The sequence below is a fragment of the Tursiops truncatus genome, chromosome 8, assembly GCF_011762595.2.
Source record: "Tursiops truncatus isolate mTurTru1 chromosome 8, mTurTru1.mat.Y, whole genome shotgun sequence".
NCBI classification, from domain to species: domain Eukaryota; kingdom Metazoa; phylum Chordata; class Mammalia; order Artiodactyla; family Delphinidae; genus Tursiops; species Tursiops truncatus.
In genome coordinates, this window is record NC_047041.1 from 102,117,470 (window position 1) to 102,142,344 (window position 24,875).

At 57.3% G+C, this 24,875-nt stretch overlaps 3 protein-coding genes and 1 non-coding gene across 13 annotated transcripts; 1 reads left to right on the forward strand and 3 right to left on the reverse strand.

Annotated features, from left to right (window-relative positions):
* Positions 1–2,399: 2,399 nt before the first annotated feature.
* Positions 2,400–10,955, reverse strand: RIN1 (Ras and Rab interactor 1). Of its 4 annotated transcripts, XR_012333621.1 has the most exons (11): positions 10,010–10,955; positions 9,686–9,866; positions 9,474–9,588; positions 9,309–9,381; positions 9,075–9,166; positions 8,183–8,920; positions 7,274–7,579; positions 6,831–6,962; positions 6,553–6,704; positions 4,812–5,605; positions 2,400–2,968 (listed from the first exon to the last, which is right to left on the reverse strand). XR_012333621.1 is itself a non-coding variant. In XM_033861143.2 (10 exons), exons 3-10 carry the CDS (start codon positions 9,538–9,540, stop codon positions 5,120–5,122), a joined length of 2,046 nt encoding a protein of 681 aa, XP_033717034.1. In that variant the 5' UTR covers positions 9,541–9,588; positions 9,686–9,856; positions 10,010–10,955; the 3' UTR covers positions 3,456–5,119. The 4 variants fall into 4 exon arrangements, 3 of the variants coding, with proteins under 3 accessions (XP_033717034.1, XP_033717033.1, XP_033717035.1); XM_033861143.2 differs by lacking the exon at positions 2,400–2,968 and having other exon boundaries at positions 3,456–5,605; positions 9,686–9,856; XM_033861142.2 differs by lacking the exon at positions 2,400–2,968 and having other exon boundaries at positions 3,456–5,605.
* Positions 10,956–11,109: 154 nt separating this feature from the next.
* Positions 11,110–18,283, reverse strand: BRMS1 (BRMS1 transcriptional repressor and anoikis regulator). 7 transcript variants are annotated; one of them, XM_019937575.3, is made up of 11 exons: positions 18,125–18,283; positions 15,402–15,547; positions 15,244–15,334; positions 15,001–15,119; positions 14,774–14,853; positions 14,593–14,689; positions 13,928–14,020; positions 12,717–12,781; positions 12,181–12,220; positions 11,938–12,047; positions 11,110–11,668 (listed from the first exon to the last, which is right to left on the reverse strand). In XM_019937575.3, exons 2-11 carry the CDS (start codon positions 15,538–15,540, stop codon positions 11,603–11,605), a joined length of 900 nt encoding a protein of 299 aa, XP_019793134.2. In that variant the 5' UTR covers positions 15,541–15,547; positions 18,125–18,283; the 3' UTR covers positions 11,110–11,602. The 7 variants fall into 7 exon arrangements, 6 of the variants coding, with proteins under 6 accessions (XP_019793134.2, XP_033717037.1, XP_019793133.2 ...); XM_033861146.2 differs by having other exon boundaries at positions 15,001–15,128; XM_019937574.3 differs by lacking the exon at positions 18,125–18,283 and adding an exon at positions 16,072–18,099 and having other exon boundaries at positions 15,001–15,128.
* Positions 18,284–18,524: 241 nt separating this feature from the next.
* On the reverse strand, positions 18,525–20,805 carry B4GAT1 (beta-1,4-glucuronyltransferase 1). Its single transcript, XM_019937572.3, has 2 exons — positions 19,635–20,805; positions 18,525–19,393 (listed from the first exon to the last, which is right to left on the reverse strand). Exons 1-2 carry the CDS (start codon positions 20,688–20,690, stop codon positions 19,202–19,204), a joined length of 1,248 nt encoding a protein of 415 aa, XP_019793131.1. The 5' UTR covers positions 20,691–20,805; the 3' UTR covers positions 18,525–19,201.
* A 468-nt stretch (positions 20,806–21,273) lies between these two features.
* On the forward strand, positions 21,274–21,355 carry TRNAS-GCU (transfer RNA serine (anticodon GCU)). The gene has a single exon. It is a non-coding gene; the product is annotated as a tRNA-Ser (tRNA).
* The last annotated feature ends 3,520 nt before the right edge of the window (positions 21,356–24,875 follow it).

Consider the following 24,875-nt stretch of genomic DNA (forward strand, 5'->3'; position numbering starts at 1 on the left):
TGTCTAGCTCCCCTGTCTGTCTCTGGGGTCCCTCTTTCTCCTCTCCTGTCCCCAGCATTGTCACCTTGTTGGTTTCTGGGGTCTCTCTGTTCTCTGCCCTCTTCTGTTTCCCCCCCTCCATCTCTGGTGTCTCACCCGCTCTGTCTCCCTGGTCCTGTCCCCGGGTCTCTGGCTCGCCACCTTCCCTGGGTGGTCCAGGCCTCCCTCGCTCCTCTCCCCCAGCTCGCACCCCCAGTGCTGGCTGGGGTGGGAGCCAGGTCTGGGGGCTGTGACCGGGCTGGGAAGGGGAACCCAAGCAGACATGGTATTTATGTTAGGACTTCAAAGTGGAGCAGAGCCCGAGGCGGGGGTGGTGAGGGCTGTCAGGGGTGGGAGGGGTGGGAAGATGGCGGGCAGAAGCCAGACTGAGGTCAGCTCAGGCCCCTCCCTGGTGAGGGTCTCCTTGGTGACACACACCTCCCCCGTGGGGACACTGAGACCCAGAGTAGGAACAGAGTGGGCTATTTTGGTGCAGAGTTCCAAGAAAGGCACTTCCTGCACCCCCGCCCTGTCCCCTCCTTTCTTTCTTTCTGTCACCCTGCAGGAGCAGCTGTGTCCTCTGAGCATCAGCCCGGCCTGGGAGGCAGGGGCTCCGGGGGCAGCAGGAGCAGAGGGCTGCATCTCAGCAGGAAAACATCCCTGGCGCTGGGACAGGAGCGCGTTCTCAGCTCTCTGGCAGAGGTCTTGCCTGGCAGGGCAGGGAGGGTCTGTAACCCTGTCGGCCCCGACTGGGCCAGGCTGGTTCAGCCCCTCGAGGCCTCTGGGGGCCATTCGGGCTGCCTGCCCCACGGCCCAAGGGGCCAAGATGGCCGTGAAGGTCACCCCACCCCTGCCCCCCCACCCTTGGCCTAACCCCTGCTAAAGACACCCAGCTGCTGGGGCCGGGAAGGCACGGGGTCAGGGGCCCAGGCCATGGGCGGGGTGGGCAGGAGGGACTGATTGTCTCATCCTGCGACTCAGATCTGTGTCCTAAGCCCCTCCCAGGAGCCAGACCCAGCAGACACCCCTTCAGCCTGGGCCACCCCCTCGGGAAGCCCCCCTCCCAGACCAGAGGCTTGCTCTGGACCCGAGACCCTCTGATCTGAAGCCCACCCAGGCCTCCAAAGCCCCTGCCCCTGGACCAGTCTCCCCCCCCCTTCCCCAGGCACTTCCCGTGAATCACTCAGGCTGGAATCTGATGAGCTCAGGCCTCCCCACCCAGTGCTGCCGGCCTCTGCCTTCTGCCTGGCCAGTGGGGTCACCACGCCCCCAAGAGGGTCTTCTCAGCAACTCCCAGCCCCCAGCAGGGTCCACCATGGGGTGGGGTAGCTGAGTGGTGGCAGGGATAGGCCACGGCTGGGGGTGAGATTAGTCAGGAGAAGGACTTGGACCTCTTTTGCATCATCAAAAATGTATGTGTGTCGTTATGTTGTATGTGTATCTCTGTGTGTGTCTGCACTTGTCTCTGAGTTTGTGTGTGTGTCTGCACTTCCACGCCTGTGCAGCGGGGGAAGCAGCAGGCATGTCCGAGAGGGGGCCTTGGGTATGTCAGCGGCAGTCCTGCAAGGGTAGGTGTAAGCGTGCCATGAGGGTCCTTGTGGAGCAGGTCACCACATGTCTCTGTGTTGGCCTGTCTCCATGTATGTGCGTCAGGGTGTCACATTCTGAACCCGAGAGGGAGAGTGTGAGGGAATATCTCTGAGTTTGCAGATCTAGGGATGTCTGCGTCAGGGTGTGGCTCAGGGGAGGGGCCAATGTGTGTCACTGTGTCCCATCCTGCAGGGCATGAATGGCTAACAGTGTCAGGGTGTCCTAACACTCTGGGTGTTCCTGTTAAGGGTGGCGGTGCTCAGGCTTCACTGTAGGTGACCCTGGCAGGGCAGGGTGTCACACAGCCTGTGTGCAAATGTGAGTCAGGGTGTTTGCGTGTTAAGCTGTGGACATGAAGGCGGTCACAAGGCCATGGCGGGGAGTTAACTGCTTGGTGTTGAAGTTGAGTCAGGGTGTTGTGGGTCTCAATGACCGCTTTCCTCACCACCCTGGCAGGGTCCTCTCTCAGGCCACCCCACAGGCCTGGCTCCTGAGCCTGCCTGGCCAGAGAGCCCTGGGGGGAAGAGGCCGCTCTCTCATTCCCTTCCCAACCTCCATTAGCAGGATCCCCATTCGCAGGATGGTCCCAGGGCCCTTCCTGGCACCAGGCCCTGCACAGGTCCTCTGAATGCCCTGGGTCCCCGGGGGGGTGGGGTGGGGGTGGGGCCTCAGGAGAGAAGGGAATCTGGCATGTGACTGGGAGTGGGGCACGCCCGCCCCCTGGTGGCAGCAATGGAGGATGTGCCGCCCCATGTCCCAAGCCATGGGATGAACAGTTAGGCTGAGTCTTCAATCACTCCACATATATTTACTACATGCCAGTTCCGGGCCAGGCATTGTTCTAGGCCCCCAAGATTCAGCAGGGAACAAGGCCGACTTGGCTCTGGCCTTCTGGTGAGGAAGACAGACAATAAACAAACTCACACAGGGAACTACTGTGAGGTGATAAGTGCAACATTTCCAAGTGAGGAAATGACTCTGCTGCTCCTCCAGAGATCCAAGCGTCAGGGTTCCAGCCCTGCCCTGCAGCAGTGGATGCTGGAAATGGCACGGCACCTCTCAGAGCCCTGACTTCCTCTTCCAGAAGGCCAAAGGTGGAAGGCAGTAGTGGGAGTGGGGGGGGGGGGCAGTACAGAGTCTGAGCGCACAGTAGGCCGTTACTGCCCAGATCACAGCTGTCTCCCTCTGGCTGGGGCTGCGGATGCTTGGTCCATACGGACACAACGGATTGCTGAGTGGATGAGTAAACAACTCCTTCTGTTTTGGAGGATTGCAGAATCCGAAGCTCCACGGAACCTGGTGTCTGAGTCCTCTGCCCTGTAACAAGCCACTTTGCCTGAGCAAGCCTCAGTTTCCTCATCTATAAAATGGGGACAATAAGATCAGTTCTAGACCAGCCTGTCATTGCCTGCCCTGCCTGGAGCCCCAACCCCTGTCTCATGACCCTTGGTCATGCTGATTTATCTGGCCGGGACCCCTAACCCATCAGAATTTCTTCAGAAGGTAAACCAGAAGATTCAGGGAGCAGGCAGGGCCTGGCAGTGCTCCAATGAGCCACTGCTGGGGGCATGCTGAATTCTCAGAGCCAGGAATTAGGACTGAGCATGGGAAGGAGGTGGGAAGGGCTTGCAGAGGCCCCCTCGCAGGGGCCCAGAAGCCTCAGCCAGCCCTAGTTCCCATGAGACCAGCTCTTCATCCGGCCCTGGGGTTCTCTGAACACCCCCTGCAACCATTCCAGGTCCTTCCTCTGAGACTGAACTTGAGACATCCTGTGTTTGGTTCCCAGAACCCAGCCCTCCCTTAACCTCCCAGCCCGCTGCCCTTCCCTCTTAGTTATCAAACTCCAATTAGTGGACAACATTTATTGTGCGCCTGTGGAGTGCCCAGCACTGTACAGGGCACTCGGGTGGGTGCGGGACTGGGGGGGACATACAAAAGAGTGAAGGGAGACTCCCCACCAGCGAGAAGCTTGTGGGGGGCGGGTAGAAGTGGGGGAAGTTAGAGCTGCTGATGGCCTAGTGAGAAATTTGGCAGCCCTGCAACCTGGGCTGTATCTGGAGGGTCTGAAATCCCAATGTCCAGGATTTCTACCTTCCAGCTGTCATGTCTGATATATGAGCTGATGTCCCTTTGTGCTCAGTGTCTGAGGGAGCACCTCAGAGACTGGCTAGGGTCCTCCTTCCACCAGGGGCTAGTTCCTTCCCAGGGAGTGGTCCCCTGAGGCTGGCCTCATTCAGACCCCTGACTCCCAAGACAGCTGAGGGCCAGAGGTCTTGGCCCTGGCACTGTCCCCAAGTTGCCTGGCAGCTGCCAGACTGCAAACCCCGTGACCACCTACACTGCCGCTGCCCTGGAGCTGCGTTCGTCCATCAGGTCACCCTCTCGGCAGCTTCCTGAGCCATGTGCACCCCCTTGTGGTTGTTGCTGGTATTTTCTTTGCTCATTTGTTGCCTGATCCGGGCCTCCCTTTGGGGTCTACCGGACCTTGAGGGTTAATTTACTGGTGGTTTAGAACACAAGGAGTAGCTGGAACCTGACCCCTGGTTTGGGTGTGGGGATCCCAATGGCCTCCTGTGTGGTGTCTTAGGAGTCACTTTCCCAAGCCTCAGTGGGTAAAAAGCCAGGCCCTGTGTCCCGTAAAGCTCTTGTGAGGTCCAAGAGAGTCAAGTGCAGAGAAGATGATTTCCGAATCCTCACCTCACTTCAGAAGCCTGTCTCCTCTGTCCCATTCCCTTGGGACATCACAGTGCCTGGGAGGACTTCCCATCTTGGGGGAAGACCAGAATGTGGGTGTTCTCTCAGCTGGACCCGACCCAGTCCCCAGGGCTGCCTGGAGAGCCTCTCCCTTCTGTGAGAGTGAAGAGCAGACCCTTGGAGAGGTGTGTGTATGTGTGTTGCTAGCAGGCCCCTTTCCCCTAGTCTGAGCTCTGCTTTGCCACAAAACCATCCATTCTGACCCATGGAAGACTTCTGGGAGAAGGTAGGGCAGCAGTAGCACCCCGACTTCACAGATGAGGACACTGAGGTTTGGAGGTGCTTGGCCTCCAGGTGGTCTGGGCAGCACTGGGCCCCAACATCTTGCTGCCTCCCCAAATCCTCCTGACACCCAGGAGTGGGTGGGGCCTTTCAGGGCCTTGAAGCCCCACCCTCCACTGCCAGAGGTCAGGCCCCTGTTTGATTTGTCCCCTGTTGGGCACACTCACCACTGCGGGACGGCTGGCCTCCAGCTGGGGGAGAAGGATGAGAGGCCAAGGGGCCTTGGGCCCTTCGTCTGGGCCCCCCCTCAAAACCCCCTGGGCTTTACTCCAGTGCCCAGATGTGGCCAGTCCAGGCACCTCCCAGCAGGTGTGATCAGAGGGCTAGACAGTCAGAGGAGGTGGCAGACACGGAGCGGCCCGGGGTGGGGAAGACTAGGGGGCTGTGCCTTGGCCAGTGGGGTGGATGGCTCTGAAAGGCCTTCCCCCCAGGCTCAGAGTTTTCTGCCCCAAATGGCCCTTCTGCCCACTCCCAGCTACTCCTCTGCTGCCTGGCTTCCCTCAGCCTCTGGCCCCCTTGGCTGGGCAGGGCCTCCCCTGGCCTGGTCCTCGCCCCCCTCGGCCATCGTCTCAGACTCTCCCCTGCTGTCCCTGGGACTGGCTTTGACCTTGGTGTCCCCATCTCCCCGGCCCCCTTTCTCCTGCTCCCTGCCCTCTGCCTCTGGCCTCCCACTGCCCTCCTCTGGGGCAGCCCCCGGGGAGGTGCCCTGGGTCTCGCGCCACTCTGTCCGGCGATAGATGAGGTAGCCGGTGGTGGGGAGCTGGTGGGCCAGGGCTCCGGGGGGCAGGCGGTGGTAGTCCTCCTCCTTGTATAGGAAGAGGCTGAAAGTATCAGGCTGGGTCACCCGGAACTTGGTGGCACAGAGCTTATTCAGCATGGCAATCGAGGCCCCTGGGGGCACGGCTAGCGTCTTGGAGGTACAGCCACTGCTGGGGTCCTGATAGGCTACGCGGAGGAGGTGCTGTGCAGGAGAAGCAAAATCAAGAACTCAGTCCTGCCTGGTGCGAATCTGGCTGCAAAGCTTGAGGTCTCAGTAGAAGCTCTGCAGGAACAGGGCTGGGATGGTACATATCCAGTGGTAGAACCAGTGGCAACAGCTTTGTGAATAAGGTGAGCTCTGAGCAGGGGCTCTGAGGAAGGGAGGGATGTGCTTGGGCTAGCGGGTCACAGCTGCAGGCTGGAAGGACGCCCCAGCAGGCCTCTACAGCCTAACAATCCTACTCAGGTAGAGCTTACTCTGCGCCCTCAGTACTTGTCCTGAATTAACCCATTTCATCCAAATATCAACCCCAGGAGGTAGATACTATTACCCCATTTTATAGACAAGAAAATTGAGGCACAAAGAGGTTATATAACTTGCCCAAGCTCCCAGAGCCAAAAAGCAGCAGAGCCAGCATTTGGATCCAGGATCTGGCTATCAAATCTGGACTCTTAGCCAAGGCTAGAAAGGGTCTCTTGACTGCATGGAAGGAGGGTGAAGGGCAGAGATGCTGTTTGGCTCTGAGGACACCACGCCTGAGCCCAGATGGGAGGGTATGGGGGTCACGGGCTGGAAGCCTGAGTCCAGTTGGGGGCCAGAAGCCAGGATCTGCCTGTGTCCCTTTCCCTCCCCATGTCATGTCTCAGTTTCCTCATCTGTAAAATGGGGATAATAATGATCCCACTTCAGAGTTTCTGTGAAGATTCAAGGCTGAGCCGCCAGAGCACTGAGCACAGTGCCGGCTCGTGGAACGCAGCCTCCAGAAAGCCTGGCTCGGACGTGTGTTACGCACGGGGCGCTGTTTCTGTCGTGGGCTAATGCAGGACTGGCCTTTCCCCTTCCCCCTCCTTTCCTGGGTCTCATTGGGCAAAGGAGAGGACTGCGCCAGACAATGCCAGACTCCCCCCGGGGGTGGCCAGTCCTGTTACCTGGAAGCTGTGGGTGGCGGGCAGGCGGCGCTGCTCCCAGAGGCTGAGGGAGGACTGCAGCTCCTGCGAGGGGCTCAGCGGGAGGGTGTGGGCCTCGTTCAGGCCACTCAGCAGGACCAGGCTGGCCGAGAGGCTGGTCAGGTAGTAGCCGCCTGGGACACAAGGGGAGGAATGCGGCTCAGGCTGGGCGTGAGTGACCTGCTCCTTCCGCCTCCTCTGCTCAGTCAGGGCGCCCCAGCCCCACCCAGACAGAAGGGGCGTGTTGCGGGGTTCCTCACCCTCTCCAGTGAGCAAGGCAGGCTCCAGCAGCTCTGACATGTACTCGGCCTCCAGCAGCAGCTCAGGAAGGTCGCACTGGGCCAGGACGAGGCTCAGCAGTGGGAGGAATTCATCGGCCCCTGCACCCTCCCCTGTGGTGGTGGAGGAGGAAGCTTCAGGCTCCTCTGGGACCCCAGGGTCAGAATCCGCTACTTATCTTAGACAAGGACCCTCCCCTCCGCCTGCCAGGCCTTGGGCACTGTGGTCCCTATGGCAACCAGGGGGCAAGGCCTGGGGAGTGGATACTCTGCTTTCTGGGCCACAGTTTTACCATCTGTGAAATGGGAGGGTTGGACCCTTTTTTTTTTTTCCCCCTCCCTGCTGTGCCATTCCTGGAGCCTCTGCCTGGTGGCCTGCCTCTGACTTGGCAGGAGCCAGTGGGAGGTGGTGGGAGGGGGCATACCTGCCTGGGTCCTCAAGGCTGTGTAGAGCAGCTTGCAGGCCTGCAGGAGCCGCTTGACCTGGGCGCTGGGTGAGTAGGCACGAAGTAGCTGCAGCAGCTTCTGGCGCACCTGTTCCATCTCTACTGGGGAGGGCAGGCTTAAGTGGGACCCGAAGGCTCTGGGGCCCTGGGCCCGGGCCAGGCAGAGGCCTTCAGCCAGGCGGCCCAGGGAGCCGTTGGTGGAAAGACGGCGCCGCAGGCGGGCCACCAGGATGGGCCGGAGAGGCTTGAGCACGGAGCGATGCAGCGACTTCTCCAGGACGCATTCTGTGGGGGAGAGGTAGGCTGGGGTCAGGGGAACCAGGGGGGCAGAGTCCCTGGGAGGAAGGGCATGATCAGGAGAGGAGAGGGATGAAAAAGAGGAGGAACCTTGGGACTTCCCTGGTGGCGCAGTGGTTAAGAATCCACCTGCCAGTGCAGGGGACACAGGTTCGATCCCTGGTCCAGGAAGATCCCACGTGCCGCGGAGCAACTAAGCCCGTGTGCCACAACTACTGACCCTGTGCGCCACAACTACTGAAGCCCATAAGCCTAGAGCCCGTGCTCCACAACAAGAGAAGCCACCACAATGAGAAGCCTGCTCACCACAACAAAGAGAAGCCCCTGCTCGCCGCAGCTACAGAAAGCCTGCATGCAGCAACGAAGACCCAACGCGGCCATAAATAAAATAAATAATAAATTAAAAAAAGATTTGGAAACTTGGTGACAGGGAGGCAGGCGGTGGACAGAATTTGCTTGAATGGTGGTGAGACAAGGTGGGTTTGTAAAGCCGCAGAACAGACCGAGAGACAGGCTGGCAGTGTGGGGAGGCAGAGAGAGTGGAATGGGGAGATAGTGCTGAACCGGCAGAGCCCCGGGCTGGAGTCTCACCCAGCCTTTCTGGTGGCAGCAGCTTCTCCGGGCCCAGCTCCGCGCTCAGCATGGCTCGGGCCCGGCTCAGCGCCTCGCGGATACCCTGCAGCTCCTGGGTCTCAGGGCCGGCCCGCACCTGGGTCAGTAGGTCCTGCACCAGCTGGCCCACGGCTGTGTGTCGGTCCTGCATCAGCGCTGCGGCTGCCCGGCCCACCTGCCGCTCGGGCGCCAGCAGGGAGCAGAAGGCAGCGCTCATGGACCGAAGCAGCGGCCGCCGGCGGCCCAGGCGGGGTGAGGTTGCTGGGCTCCCCTGGGACCCTGGCACCCCCTCCTCCTCTGAGCTGCTGGGGGAGCCGCAATCCACCTCCTGGAGGGAAGGCAGTGGCGGGAGGCTGGGGCCGGTGCCCCCTGGCACACGGTACCCCACTGAGCTCTCCCTCCGCAGCAGCTGGTGAGAGGGCAACCTTTCTGTCTGGTTGGGGGCTGTCCCTGGCAGCACTGGGACTGGGGGAGGCGGCACAGCTGGTGGAGACAGGGGGCTGGAGGTCTCTGTGGACACACGCACTTTGAAGCTCCTCTTGAATTTCTCCCGCTTGGTGGGGCCCAGGTCCCCTGGGAACAAGGGGTTGAAGAAACACAAGGCAGCTCCAGTGCCCTGGTCCAGCTCTTGTGGGGACCGGGGCTTCAGCCTGGGCAGCAGTGGGCCTTCAGATGGGCCTGGCTGAGCCTTGGTGTTGAGGGAGGAGCTCCAGAACTCTAGGAAAGAGAAACAGGTTGGGGCCTCAGGGGGTTCAGGGAGGGGGCCCAACCGAGGGAAAGGCACAGGCTTCAGGCTGTGTGCCCATGCCTTCCCTTTCCCTCTTGGCCTCAGCTTGTCCATCTGAGCAACGGGTAGCAGGGGAGCCCTTACCAATGCCCAGATGGGAGATGGCTTCCAGCTCCTTGCGGGTGGCTGCCTGGCAGATGGCTCTGGGGAGCTGAAGCGGGAGGAGAAGAATGTCCCTGAGGCCGGAGAGGGGAGCAAAAAGTCAGGAGTGAGGAAAGCTCCGGGCTGTGGGCACTGAGAGCGTCTGTGTGGGAGGAGGACAGGGTATCCCAGGGAGCAGGGCCCCATGGACAGCAGGCGCCCTGCAGGCAGGCTCACCGGGTGTGGCAGTAGGCACAGATGAGCTGGACCAGGTCCAGGAACACAAGCTCTGAGCCCTCCAAGGAGACGCCTGAGAGACGGGAAGTGAGGTTGTTCTCTGGGGAACCCCGGTGCCCTGCCTTGATGGCTTCCAGCCCCTCCCTCCAGGCCGGTCCCTCTCACCCCCAGGGCTCTCCTGGATGTAGTGGCTGGAGACGAAGGAGGGGCCGCTGGCCTCGGGCAGCCGCATGCACAAGGCTTGGCACTGGCGAGTGTTAGATTTCCGTACCAGGAATGTCTGCGAGTCGACAGGGGTCGGAGGCTCAGGACCTCCGCGTCCAGCCCCGCTCCCTCCCACCCTCGGCCACCAGCCCCAGGGGTGGGGGAAGACTCACCCCGGGGGGCTCGGTCCTCAGCACGTGCAGCGCGGCCGCGGCGTTGGCCCGCAGCTGCAGCCACACGGGCCGGGTAAGCAGCAGGCGCTCCCGCAGGCTCACGGTGCGCCCGGGCTGCTGAGGCCCACCTGCTCGTGCCCCGCCGGCATCAGGCACATCGTACAGCGGGTCCTGCGCTGGCCTGGGGGCAGGCGCCAGACCTGAGCAGGGGGCCAGGGGCTGGGAACCTTGCCCAACCCTCTCCCCCTCCTTGCCCCAGGATAGACCCAGTTCTGTGGTCCCCCCGCCCCTGCCCCAGCGGGTTGCCCTTCCAACTTCACTAACTTTTCTCTCTCCAGGTGCCCAGGTGCGAAGCTGGTTGGGCTGGGGGCTCCGAGAAGGCCTGCTCCAGACTCTCCAGGGGCTTCCATGGCTGGGAGCTCCTTCGGTATCTCCGGGGACTCAGGAAGAGAATCCAGCCCCCAAGGCAAGAGCACTCACATTCCCAGTGGTGAGTAACACTTCCTGAGGGCGGTTCGCCCTGTCACAGCCGCCAGTTAACTCTTGTGTGTCCACTCAGCCCGGGCAGTGCCTGCTTCCTCTGTTCTGGGCCCAGCCTCTGGGGGCAGGGATCGTCTCCATGCAAGTGGCCCTCCGAGGGCCCCAGCTGTGGGGCTACCACCTCCACACAGTGCGTCCTAAAGCCTTGCCAGCCTCCTCGAATCATACAGGTGGGCAGAAAGGGGTTAAGCAGGGCCTATCTAGGTCCCCACAGGCCTCGCCTTTGGGGCATCTTTAGGTCTGTGGTCAACTGCTCATCTGTCCACGGTCTTGAGCTCAGCCTTGTGGGAGAGCGCCCCCTACAGGTCACCGATGACGCATTCCTGAGCTTAACTTGCGTTTTGGGATTTCAGGTTGCCGTGGAGAAAGGATGCTGTGTCTCCATGGAAACTAACCTCTTTGCTTAACTGAGGTTCTGGGGGCGGTTCTAACAGTCAGCGCTAAACAGGGGGGAGTCTGGCTGTGAGGTCGTCAGAACATGGCGCTGCTGCCAGCTGCCTCCCACGCACACAGGCTCTGCCAGCCTGCCTTGCCAATCTGCCAAGTGACTGGGGCAGGTGCAGACATGATCCAGTCTCCAAGCACCGAGTACCCAGTCCCCGTCCCCACCCAAGGCCACGTGCTCTGCCTGTGCCACATGTTGCTTCAGACGTTGCTCACCAGCACCAGGCAGTCCAGGGCCCAGCCCCCCAACCTCTGGGGAGCAGGCAAGTGGGAGAACCCCCCTTCCCCAGCCTATACTCCAAGTTCGAGTGGGTAGGCTCCCGCTAGGCAGTGAGAAGAGGTACCAGGGACCCCAGAAGAGACTGCCTGTCACAAGCATTCTCCATGAGAGCCCCGATTCCCTTGCAAGGTAAATTAGACACACGCCGGTCACGCCAGAGTCCCGGAAAAGGTTTTAATTCCAGTCCCTGAAATCTGGGAGGCGGACACCAGGAACCGCCTTGAGAAGGAAGACCTGGGGAGCCTGCCTTCTCACCTCCAACAACAGCCAGGACACAAAGGTCCCCCAAATATCATTTCTGGCCCAGAGTTCCCGTGAAGTGGGACCCAGCTCACTGGCTCGGTGACTAGGGAGCCGGGTCCAAGGTCAGCAGAAAGGATGTTGCTTTGGCTTAAGATGAGACACATCTTCATCAGGGAGGGCACCGCGAAGGCTGACCTTCGGTGGGGGCAGGTGGTGGGCTGGCCGGGGATGGAGGAGACAGTGTTGCCTGGCTAAGGCAGCTCCAGGCCACAGTTGAACAGGGCCCCGAGGAGGGGCAGAGGAGGAGTCCAGACCAGTGGCGGCTGGAGGGGAGGGCCACAGCAGCACTGCAGGGCTGGCTGGGCAGACGCTGAGGGGCCTGTCAGTCTGCCTTTCTGCAGCAGGTAAGTTCAAATGCTGGGTTTGCTGCCAGCTGCTCCAAGGGCCCCCTGGCTGTGAACAGCAGGGTCAAGGTCCTGGGGGTACACAGGAAGGGAAAAACCACTGCAGGTGAGAGGACGCCGAACCAAGAGGGAAGCAGGCACTTCATGTGCGGCACTGAGAGGAGTGGCCTCAGTCTGGCCCAGAGCAGGCAAGGCCAGGAGGGCACAGGTCAGCTCCACACCGCTGATTCCTGGGCCTCTCTGGTACTCTGGGCCCGCCAGGCCGGCTGCTAGGGCTCAGCACTCCACCCTCCCTAACCAGAGCTGGCGGGGCGGGTCCATCACCTAGCCCCATTACTCACCCCCACCGTAGCTCCCACAATGCCCTCACACCCAGACCGTCCTGACTCTCTCAGGTCACTGATCTGACACAGTCCCTGCCTCCCTCTGGGCTCCTTTCCTGGAGGCTGGGCTGGGGGAGGAAGAACAACCCCAGTAGTTTGTGGGTTTTTTTGACCAGGGATCGAACCCGCGCCCCCTGCAGTGGAAGCGTGGAGTCTTAACCACTGGAGCGTCAGGGAAGTCCCGACCCTGCCGGTTCTTACCATCTGATTTTCTCTTCTGAGGGGACACAGCTGCTCTTGCCTGGGTGGGTAAGAAGAAAACCCCCCTGAGAGCCTGCCTCCAGCTTGGCAAATCCCCCTTCCACCATCAGCCTTTCTGAGGTGGAGGTGCTGCTGGGTCCGGGCTGCACTAGAGGGGTTGCCGGGGTATAAGACCCCTTCTAGGCAAATGTTTGATGTGCTCTCCAGTCAGAGACTCAGGCAGCCCAGCTGCTTTCCCGCCTTCCTGCCCTCCCTTTACCCCCACCCCCATCAAAACCTGCCCTGCAACAAGGGGCTGATGTAGACTAGGAACTCCCTCCTCCGGAACAGCCTCAGGCCAAACGAGGCTTGTGAGCTCAAGCAATGCCAGGGAACCTGGGCTGAAGGCAGAGGGTGCCGAGGGCTGAGCAGAGAGCTTCCCAGGCCCTCAGGAAGTCCACACGTGGAGCGCCTGCAAAGCCCAAAGCTGGCATCTGGTTGGGGAGGGGGCACTGCACTGCCAGCCCCCATCCTGAGACAGGCAGCACCGGACCCACCTTTTTGATGGCTGTCCAGTCCTCCAGGATGTCGATCTCCTGCAGCATGTACACGATGTAAGGGCCTGCAATGGGGGTCAAGGAAGCAGGAAGCCTGGTGGAGGGGGCAGGTGACGGGCCTTGGCCCGGGAGCTCCAACACTCAGAAGAGGCGGTGCTGTGGACATCGGGGCAGGGAGCCGAGGACCTAGTTAAGAGCTCAGGCTCCACCTCCTACCTCTTGGCCCCCGGGTTCTCGGCAGGGTGGAGAGGTGGCATGGCTATGGCCTATTTCACCCACTCCACGGGGGCCTTCCAGTCTCAACCCTACCACTCCTCAGCTCCCCTCACCTATTCTCCGGTCTCAAGGTCAGAAGGCCAAGGTCCATGCCACCCACTCAGGGATCTGGCCCCTTTCCCCATCTACAAAGAGACTCTAGTCTCCTCTGTCCTGAAAACAACCCTCCTTCGGTCTCACACTCCCCTGTGGGGACCAGCCACTCTGTCCCCCTGATGTCTCCACACCCTCACCTCCCATTCACCCTTCAAGTCTCTGCAGTCCAGATTCTTCCCTCCCTCCCTGCGTGAACCTGATTCCCACCACCAGGAGGTCAGTGCCCTGAGAATCTGGTTGCTGCAGGAATATGAGGGGTGGGGTGGGTGCACAAGAGAATTCAATTCAGTTCAACTCCGTGCTGCTGTGCCAGGAGGGAGGAAGGCACAGCAGGCCCTGGACCAAAGGGACGCACGCCTGGGGCGAGGCAGAGATGACCATGCCCAGATGGGAGGCAGGTGCCCCAGTTTAGGTACAGGGGTAATATCTAAATAGCCATTTCGGCGGGGAAACCAGGAGAGGCTTCGTGGAGGAAGTAACAACCGAGACAAGCACTGAGCAGGCACACGGGCAAAGGCAGCCGATAGGAGAACGGAAAGTCAGCAAAGGCATGGGGGTGGGAAAGCCTGGGACGTCATGGGAAAGCCAGAAGGGCCTCAAAGGAGAGCTCACTCCGGAAATTACGGCGAAATCTCTGGATGGATGTTTCTACTTTTTTACGGTCCACACAGCCTAGGAGGACCCCGCAAAAAATCCCTGACGGCTGGATTTGACTGGACATGGCCACAGGATGCCAGATGACCATAAATGAGTCTGGTCTGCCTCTGTCTTGCGTGTCCCTCCACCCTCCTCCGCCCTGACCTCTCGCCCAGCTCGGGCCACCATGGGGGAAAGGATACCGGAAACAAGAGGGGCCTTCTTCCTCTTGCTGGGCGGCACGGAGCCCCAGGTCTTCGAGCTGCCTCTGGCGTGCAGTTTGTCATCCCACCACTCTGTGCCCCAGACCAGGGTCAGGATTGGGGTGCCGGCCATCCCAGGACGCCCCACCCCTGTAGCCTGTGTCCCTCACCCGGGCCAGGCCAGCCCTTCCCCATCACTCGCGCCCCTACCCCAACCAGGGCAGTGCAGAGAAGCCTGGGCTTGGGGTTGGAAGCTGAGTTCAACCCTGGGAAAGAGGTCACTGTGATTTTGTGAGGCTCGCTCTCTTCATCTGTTTCATGGACAGGGGTACGATAATAATTCCTCCCTCCCCAGTGCCCTGTATGAACGTCGGCCTGTGGACATGGAGAGGACTTGGCCATGGCATGTGCGTGTGTCAGAATGACACCTCCGTTCTGGAAACTGAGCAGGGGGGCAGGGGACCCGCTCTTCCTGAGTCCCCACTGTGTGCCAGGCTCTGGGCTAGGCGCTTCCCTGGCTGCTTTCATTCAGTCCCCACAGTGACCACGAAGCAGGTCCTCTTACAACCCCCCTGTGCAGGCAGGGAAGCTGAGGCCAAGATGGGGGGCAGGCACTGAAAGCACAGGGCCTGGGGCAGGGGTGCCCAGCCAGCCGCTCGCCTCACCAGAGCTGATGTCCAGGCTCTGGCGGTCCTCCTCCAGCCTCTGGATCCGCTCCTGCAGCTCCCCCTGCAGGGTGTCGTAGAGCAGCAGCTTCTCACTCTGGAAGAGGCGGAGTGGCTCAGCCAGGCAGGCCGGGGTGGCCACTTCCGTCCCCACCTAGCGCCCAGCGCCCGGCACATTCACCTCCAGGTGCTGCTTGGCTCCCTGCAGCTCACACTCGTACTTGTTCCTGATCACGTCCAGACAGAAGCCCTTGTAAATCCCTGTGGAGGGAGGGAGTGGGAGGTCCTGCTTGGCCAGGGACCCAGGGGCCCATAAAGGGGGGCCAGGGGCACGGGTGAGGCCGAGCAGGGACGAGAGGGGAAGGGGCCAGAGAGCCATGGCTTCTGGTAGGGGAACAGGGCACACACCTGCCACCTGAATGCGGATCTTGAGGCTCCGCTGCAGCCCCCCGAGAGGCTCTGTGTATTCGGGCGCCCTCTCAGCTCCCACCTCCTCCAGCCGCACCCGCAGCTGACTCAGCCGTTCCCTGAACAACCTGGGAGGTAAGAGGCAGCCGCGCACCCGTGTGCTCGCCCGTCAAACACGAGCGGAGCGCCCGCTCCACAGCAGGCCCCAGCCAGCCCTGCCCGGCCCCAGGGTCCCTTGCTCACTTCTCCTTCAGCTCCGAGAACTGCTTCTCCAGGTCCAGCATTTCACTGACGCACTCGCTGCGGCGGCGCTCGTAGCCCTCATCGTCCATCTCTGGGACAAGAGGCCAGTCAGGGCGGGCAGAGCGGGGGCGGGCGGCACGCGGGCGTGTGGGGCTCACCTGAGCTCTCCTCCTCGGACTCGGTCTGGCTGCCGCTCCGTTCCTCCTCGCTCTCTTCCTCCTCCCCATTCATCTCGGCGGCTGAGTCGCCCTCTGCTTCCATCTCCTCTGTGTCTTTGCTTGGAGGCTGGACGGGCATCTGGGCTCTGGGAGTAGGAGTGGAGCCATCACTCGCCACTGCCCACAGCTCTGAGCGGGAAAGTGGCCACTTGGGAAGTCAAACCAAGCCTCACTGCTGACGGGGACAACCGGGGGGGTGACTGGACTCGCCACACCCTGGGCACACACTGGGTGGGGCAGGTGCAAGTGGCCCTGCCTGCACATCTCCCGAAGCCTGGGAACCACAGAAATGCCCATGCCCTTGGACGCTGCCAGTGATCCCAATCCCGGGAACAGTGGCCAAGGTGACGATCCATAAGATGGGAAAGGCCAAGGTGGGCTCCCCACTGTCTGTGGGACTGGGCCCAAACATCTGACTGGGGCTTTCAAGGCCCTGCATAGACTGGACTTGAACTGCTGGTCCAGCTCCTTCACCCCACCTTCTAATGCTTAGTTCTCAAATATACCATGCACTTCCTACCCAGCGCCCCCCGCCCACCGTGCTGCTCCTTCTGCCTATGATGCCACCACTTCTCTTCCTGAGAACACTCTACAATGCTCATCTTCTCACCGTGCTCAAATCCTATCTCCCTCTGCTTCCTCTAAGACCTCACGTCATCAGTGCTCCCGTCTTCTGCATCCTCCACTCTCCCTCTTGACAGCTCTGTCCCATGAAACTTTAGACGCGCTCAGGAATTTCCCACCATATAGAAAAAGCAGAAACACAAAACTTCACCCCACTCCACTCAATCGCCCCCCGTTTTCCACCTTTTCCAGGCCTTGCTCTTCCTACTTTCACCTCCCGCTTGTTCTAGTCTGTTTCTGTATCATCGCTCTCAGCTGAAACTGATCCTGCAGAGTTAACAGATGACCTCCTTGTACCTAATGCCAGTATTTTTTGGTGCTTACCTCAGGTTGACTTCTCAGCAACACTGAACACTGTTAAGCATTCCTTCATTTATTCACTCATTTAATCTTTATTGAAAATCTAATATATGCTAGGTACCATCAGACACCACGGTAGGAGGCAGGCACAAGTGTGACAGAAAGACAGTCTCTGACCTCAAGGAGTTTACAAGTTCCTGGATGAGAGAGAGGCCAAGAAGCAGATCATTACTGTGGGGTGAGAAGAGTTAAGATGAGGGGCATATGGGAGAGACAGCTAAACTGGGACCTGGAGCCTGCTGCAGTTTTGAGGGCAGAGGAAGATGGGCCAGACAGATGAGCTGAGCTGGTTGAGGGAGGGAGCATTTAACCAGAGTAAGTAGTGTGAGCAAAGACCCCGAAAGGAGAGAAGGGGCAGGGTTGGGGGCACCTGGGTCTAAGCCTCAGAGAGAAATCTGGGCTGCAGAGATCTGGTCATCACATATAGTGAGTTCTTCAGGCCTTGGGAGAGGGTGCAACCAGCAAGGCAGAATGTGTGGAGTGAGAAGGGGCTCGTGATGGAACTCCCAGGGTCACCAAAGGGGCAGATGATGCGACCCCTGCAAAACAGAAGGAAAGTAGCAAGAGGTGGAGGAGGGAAAACTCAAAGCATGGAGAGAACTTCAGAATGAAGGAGACGTGACAGTGCCAAGTGCGGCCAAAAGATCACTCAAGAGGAAGAATAAATAGTCTTCTCAACAGATCATCTCTTTGTCTACTGGGGGCTTCTGGTTCACTGTGATATGCTTGTCTGGGCACTTCTCTTGTAGTCCTTTAGTTCCGTGTAGACACCCTTCCTTATTTATTTACATGTCTATTGGCCCATTCTCATGTCTGTCTCCCCAACCAGTCTGTAAGCCTCACCAGGGCTGGGCTGCACATGCGCTTTATTCGCCTAGCACAGTACTAACTCATTCGATGACTGGAGGATTTGCAAATACAAATTAAACCAAACAAACTTTTGCAGGGCAGGGATTGGCTTTTACTTCTTGGTAGCCCCCGGCCTCTGTAGTGGTAGCAAACGTCAATTCAAGTAAATTAACTGGCCTAGCCTAGAGGACAGTTTCGAAACATTCCTCAATGATTTCACAAATGATCTGACCCTGACCTGAAAACTTCGGTTCTCCAAACCAGCCTCATCTTTCCCATTCTCAAGCCTCAGTTCCTGCATTTCCCAAACTTCGCAATTCCTCTTCACTGTTAAATATATTAATTTTGGAAGATGCAGCGGTAGGTAAGTCCTACCTTTCCGGACCAGAAAGGGTGAGGGGTTGAGGGAGGTCTCTCCAGCAGTCTGAGTCTACTGGGTGAGCTGAATTAAATCACAACCTCCCCCTCCTTACCTTGGGTATAAAAAGAGAATAATAAAGATTGCAAGCGGTAAGGAATGGAAAAGCAAATTATAAGGCACTGTGTACAGGCAGTTTATCTCTCAGAAAGTGAGCATGTCGAGGGCAGGCCTCCTCGAAAGGAAGATTCTTCCCTACCCTCGAAGAAGCCAACACAGCCCCTCTACGGCGCGCCGAGAGCCCCCCGTCCCGCTCCATCTGCGTACGCGCGGGCGCGGGCGGGACAATCACTGGCTCTTCCACGGCCAGCACCGGTCCCGCGGCCCCCGGCACGCATCCGGCCGGTTAAGTCTCCGCTCCGACCCACTGGCCGGGGAGGGCGAACCAGGCGCCAGGGTTGGCGTTACGCACCCGCGGGGAGTGGGGCCTCCGGCCTCACGTCCGAGACTCCCTGAGAGGTGCCGGAGGCAGCCGGTACTGTCCACCGCCGCGGGGCTCCCAGAAGCGCCGGGCGAGCCTTTTTCCTGAGGCGAGAGCCTGTCCACGCTTCCGCATGCGTCATCAGCAGGGGCCCGTCGGAGTGCTCACAATTGGACAGCTCGGGGCTAGGCATGCCGGGATACCGCGGGCCGGTTTCCATAGCAACCGACTGAAATTCACACAGGCTTTCAACAAGCAGGGAAGGCCCTCGTGCGTTTCTTGCTTTGCAGCCAGCGCGCCTCGGTCCGCAGCCACCACCCACGGCTTGAAAGGGGAGAGCCCGCGACCTGCTCCCCCACCCCGCCCGGTTCAGGAGAGTAATGGAGCCAGCTTTAGGTGTGAACACTCATTTATTTACACATTGTAGTCGGTAGGCAAATTACCCAGCCCAGCCTATTCAGAGGTCCAGATCTCAGACTCCCACGCACAGAGCCTGCAGACCCATCCCTTCTCCAGGGCCCCTGAGACGGAGGCCTAAGACAACCAGGAAGTTGCCCAAAAGCTAAGAACTAAATTCAACGCCTTCAACTGATTTCTTTCCAAAATGCCCATTTTGTTAAGTACTCGGACTTCTCAGCTCTGCCCCATTCATACTTTTTGCTCTCCTATAGCCCACCCACCCAAGAGTGTTAATAACAATAATAATAACAACAATAATAATACTGTAATAATATTAATAATACTTCACATTTGTACGAAGCTTACAGAATGTTTTCACATGTAGCATCTCATCTGAACCTCCCAACAGTTCTGTGAGGTAGGTATTCTCACCTCCCTTTAACAGATGGGGTAACTGAGGCTCAGAGAGCGAATGGGATTTGCTCAAGGCCACACAACTAGTTAGTGGTTAAGCTAGGACTTGATCCCAGCATCCCATACTCAAGTCCAGTGTTCAAACACCACAGCTACCACTGTAAAGTGGAGTGACATTTCTTACCCCAGTCAGGCCTGAGGCGCGGCCTAAGGAGTGAGGAGGCTGAGACTTCTCAGACTAGGGGAGGGAAGGGCTCAGCAGTGACGTGGGGAGTCAGGGTACTTGGCCTTCAACTCCTGTTTGAACTGACGGTAAAGGATCTTATTGTGCTGATTTTCGGCCTCTTTCTGGGGATGGAATTTCAGAGCTTCTTTGAAGCCCTTATGAACCAGGAAACCTTCGTTCAACACCTCGAAATCGAATCCTGCCACGTGCAGCTCACAGGCCTGTGGGGGAAGAGACAGGTCAGCAAAATTTGATGACATTCCTAGGGCAGAGACTGACATCCCTGCTCGCTCCAGCATTCCCATTCCTCTGGAGGCATCCTGGATCTTCCAACCATCCAACCACCTCCTGAACTATGATCCCTCCTGCCTCATTGCCTCTTTTCCATCCAGAGCCACTCATAGCTCCCTGGCCCCACCATCCATCCTGCCCCATTTCCCCTGCCCTCTCCCTTATGAGCACCTGGCTGATACGATTGAAGCCATACTGCCGAAAGCGCTCGTCGAAGTTGGGCACCTTGCCTCCGGCCACGTAGAATGGCTCCCAGGGGTCTTGCCAGGGCACCACGTAGGCAGGCCTCAGCAAGGTCTCTTCTGGCAGGTTGACCCAGCGGGAGTAGTTGGTGGGCGCCTGGCAGGGGGTGCACAGCCCATAATAGAAGGGCCGCACCTCGCCCACCTGGTAGAGCTGCAGCAGCTCGTTTTTGTTCGTGGGCATGCGGCGGGCTCGACGGATCTCGAAGGCAGGCACCACCAGCGCTGTGCCCGCCCACTGCTTGCTCTGATCCAGCATTTCTCGCAGGCCTCTCCACAGCCCCTCACTGGGCACCATGTCCACGTCGATTACCAGGGCATAGTTGGCCCCCTCACGAGCCAGATTCCTCAGCAGGTTATTGGGGTAGGAGACATTGGTGCCCAGCGCGTAATTGATCCCGGGCTGGGCCACCCTGGCTAGCTTGTCAAAGACCTCCTGGCAGGACCGCAACAGGGCAAACTCCCCTGGCTCCCGCGGGTCGGGCACGGCGGCCTCATAGCGTGAGGGGCACACAAGGTGCATGGCAACCCTGGCACGCATATCGGGGCAGTGGCTGCTCAGCGCGTAGGTCAGCACCGTGGCCAGCTGCGCCTCCTCCTTGGTGGCGGCGAACACCGACACGGATAGCGGGCCCTCCCAGCGCTCCAACAGGCCCGATAGGTGCAGCAGGTTGTCCACACTGGCGTGAGTGGCCAGGATCACATCGTTGGGGTCCATGGTGGTCTTCAGTAGGCCCCTGTAGACGCGATAGTCGCCGCTAGCGTCCAGGACGCCTCCGGAGGCCAGCGCGGTGCGAAGCTGCGCCTTGACTTGGTCCACCGACCGCGGGGACGGGGGAAAGAATTCAAAATATTGGTCTTGCTCCTCCTGCCCGTGCAGCCCGGACAGCAGCGACAGGTAGAGCAGCTGCAGCATCGCCACCAGCATTAGCGCGGCCAGCAGCAGCTGGTAGAAGGCGCACCGTATGGCGTAGGACATCTGCATGGCTCTCGGGGCTCGCGGCGCGCAGCAGAGACCACCGGGCCGCAGCCTCTGCCTGCCGCCGCAAGCCCGGATTTACCGCAGCCTGCCGAGCGCGGCCGAAGCGAGCCGAGGCGAGCCGAGCCCCTCGCGCAGCCGCGCCCGCCCGCCCGCGCTGGCCTCGGGCGCGCCAGCTCGCCCCCTGTGCGCCGGGAGGAGCTACTGCATTCTCTGCCCGCGCCGCGCGCTTTGTAAACGCTGGAAACTGGCCGCCACCGCTCCGCCGCGCCTGCTGGGTTCCCAGAAACAGGCACCCCCCTCCTCCGGGTCAGTGCGCGACCTCCTGGACCAAGCGCGTCCTGAAACCCCGGCGCGCTCGTCCCCGACTTAGGGAGGGGAAATTGTGGCAGAGCTTGGCTGCAGAGTGGTGAAGGATGGCGCGGGTTCCCGCCTGTGGCAGGCGGAAAGGAACACAAAAAGCCCCTTTCTGTCCGCCGTCTCTCCCTCCTCTAGGTCTCATCACGTCTGTACTGAGGAATGCCTGCGAGGGTGCCGGGAGGCGCGGAGATGAGAGATAAAGGAATGTGGAAAAGAGTGCTGCACGTGGGACGAGGTGGCCGAGTGGTTAAGGCGATGGACTGCTAATCCATTGTGCTTTGCACGCGTGGGTTCGAATCCCATCCTCGTCGGTCGTGTTTTACAGTGGAGATGATTCTTAATTTTCACAACCCGATGTCTGGAGCAGCGGGTCGAAGAGAACTGAACAGGAGGTGGGACCCAGTTCCGTCCGGACCGGGCCTCTCTTCTGTCTTTGTTCAACCTGCATTCCTCGCCGTTTCATACTCCAGGTACCTGGACCTTATGGGAGGAGGTTGGAGGTGTGCTTTTCCTTCTCCCTAGAAAGAGGGCCCGGGGTTTGGTGGCACCTAAAAACCAGAACCGGAATTCTGGCCAATGCTAAATTGGGGGCCAATATGTTTTCCGCAGGAACTAGAGAAAACCACCCTGGAGGAGCTGCTCTGTCTAAAGTACTGGAACTTGATGGTGGCAGTGGCGGTGATGCTTGATCATTTAAATTATTAATCTATTCAGCGCACTGATTCCCCTCCCCCAGCACTTCTCCCAGGGCAGAGACCTTGTTTGTATCCACACACCCGCCTCCCTAACACACACACACACACACACACACACACACACACACACACACACACTTAAGCAGAAGGCCTCGAATATCTAACACCAGTCAGCGTACACAGAAGGTGCTTGATAAGTGTTTGTGGAATGATTGCTCCATGGACTCTTTCAAAGAGGAGAGGCTGTGGGGAAGGGCAGGTACTTTGATATGTATTGTAGTAACTGTTCGAGCGCTGTGAATCTTGGAAAGGTGCTTTAGGACAGTCAGGGGAGGACCTGGAACGTCAGGATAAGGTGTTCGCCGGCTACTCCACACACAGTAGGGAGCCAAGGTTGTTGAGTTGAAGAGTGATCAGGAGACCTATATTCTGCGGCTCCAGCTTGTGGAATCTGATGCTGTCTCCAGGTAGACAATGTCAGAACTGAGTTGTGTTGTAGAGCACTTAGCTGGTGTCAGAGAATTGCTTGGTATGGGGGGGAAAAAACCACGCATCAGAATTGATGCCAAAATTGTCTGTATAGAAATAAAACTGAATTTTGTGTATTCTTGAATCCTGCAACTTCGCTGAAGTCATTTATTAGCTCTAATTGTATGTGTCGGTGTGTGTATTCTTTAGGATTTTCTGTATGTGTGTGTATCACTTGTGATTATGGATAATTTTCCTTCTTCCTTTCCAATTTGGATGCCTCTTATTTCTCTTTCTTGCCCAGTTGTTCTGGCTAGAATGTCCAGTACGAAGTTGAATAGATGAAATGGTGAAAGCAGGCAGCCTTGTCTTTTTCCTGATCTTAGGGGGAAGACTTCAGTCTTTCACCATTAAGCATGAAATTGGTTGTGGATTTTTCATAAACACTCTTTATCAGGTTGAGGAAGTTCTTATTTATTCCTTGTTTGTTGAGTGTTTTTATCTTGAGAGGATGTTGGATTTTGTCAGATGCTTTTTCTGCCTCAGTTGAGATGATCATGTGGTTTTTCCCCTTCATTTCATATTTGGTGTATTACAATGATTGATTTTTGCAGGTTGAAACACCTTGCATTCTAGAGTAAATCCCACTTGGTCATGGTGTATAATTCTTTTAATATGTTGCTGGGTTCAGTCTGCTAGTATTTTGTTGAGGAATTTTACATCTATATTCCTAAGGGATATTAGTTTGTAGTTTTCTTTTCTTGTGATGTCTTTATCTAGCTTTGGCATCAGGGTAACGCTGGTCACATAGACTGACTTAGGAAGTGTTCCCTCCTCTTGTATTTTTTTGAAGAGTTTGAGGACTGGTGTTAATCCTTTAAATGATTGGTAGAATTTGCCTGGGAAGTCATCTGGTCCTGGAGTTTCCTGGGAGGTTTTTGATTACTGATTCAATCTCATTCCTTGTTATAGATATGTCCATATTTTCTATTTCTTCTTGAGTTACTTTTGGTAGTTTGTGTGTTTCTAGGAATTTTTCCATTTCATCTAGGTATCTCATTTGTTAGCATACAGTTATTCATAGTGTTCTCTTATAATGCTTTTTATTTCTGTATAATCAATAGTAATGACCCCCTTTGATTTCTGATTTTAGTAATTTTCAGGTCTTCACTTTTTTTCTTAGTCTACTCAAAGGTGTGTCAATTTTATTGACCGTTTCAAAGAACCAACTTTTGGTTTCATTGATTTTCTGTGTTGTTTTTCATATTCCATTTTGTTTATCTCCAATATAATCTTTTTTTTTTTTTTTTTTTGGCCACATTGGGTCTTCGTTGCTGTGCACGGGCTTTCTCTAGCTGCGGTGAGCGGGGGCTACTCTGCTGCGGTGCACAGGCTTCTCATTGCGGTGGCTTCTCTTATTGCGGAGCACAGGCTCTAGACACACGGGCTCAGTAGTTGTGGCTCACGGGCTTAGTTGCTCCGTGGCATGCCCACTCTAATCTTTATCATCTCCTTCCTTCTGCTAGTTTTGGGTTTAATTTGCTTGAGATCCCCTTTTTAATGAGGCATTTACAGCTGCAAGTTTCCTCTCAGCACTGCTCTTGCTGCATCCCATAAAGTTTAGTATGTTACCTTCATTTCCATTTGTCTCAAAGCATTTTCTGATTTCTCTTTTGATTTCTTTTTTAACCCATTAGTTATTTAGGGGCATGTTTAATTTCCACATATTTGTGAGGTTTCCAGTTTTTCTATTATTGGTTCCTAGTTTCGTTCCACTGTGATCGGAAAAGATACCTTGTGTGATTTTACTCTTTTAAAAATTATTGCAGGGACTTTCCTGGTGGTCCAGTGGGTAAGACTCCACGCTCCCAATTCCGGGGGGCCCGGATTGAATCCCTGGTCGGAGAACTAGGTCCTGCATGCATGCCGCAACTAAGGAGTCTGCGTGCCGCAACTAAAGATCCTGCATGCCGCAACTTAGACCTGGTGCAGCCTAAATAATTTTTTTTTTTTTTTTTTTTTTTTTTGCGGTATGCGGGCCTCTCACTGTTGTGGCCTCTCCCGTTGCGGAGCACAGGCTCCGGACGCGCAGGCTCAGCGGCCATGGCTCATGGGCCCAGCTGCTCCGCTGCATGTGGGATCTTCCCGGACTGGGGCACGAACCTGTGTCCCCTGCATCGGCAGGTGGACTCTCAACCACTGTGCCACCAGGGAAGCCCCTAAATAAATATATATTTTTTTAAATAAATATTTTTAAAAAATTATTGCAACTTTGTTTTGTGAGCTAATATATGATCTTCCCTGGAGAATGTTCCGTGTGCACTTGGGAAGAAGGTATATTCTGCTGTTTTTAGGTAGAGTGTTGTGTGTATGTCTGGCCTGTTTGGTTTGGAGTGTGTTCAAGTCCTGTTTCCTTGTTGATCTTCTGTCTAGTTGTTCTATCGTTTATTGAAAGTGGGATCCTGAAGTCTCTATCATTGTAGAGATGTCTGTTTCTCCTTCAATTTTGTCAATTTTGGCTTCATAGTTTTTAGGACTTTGTTGTTAGGTGTGTATATGTTTATAATTATTATATCTTCTTGATGGAGTTACGCTTTTACGAATATATAATATCCCTCTTTGTCTCTTCAATGATTTTTTAATTAAAGCCTATTTTTTCTGATATTAG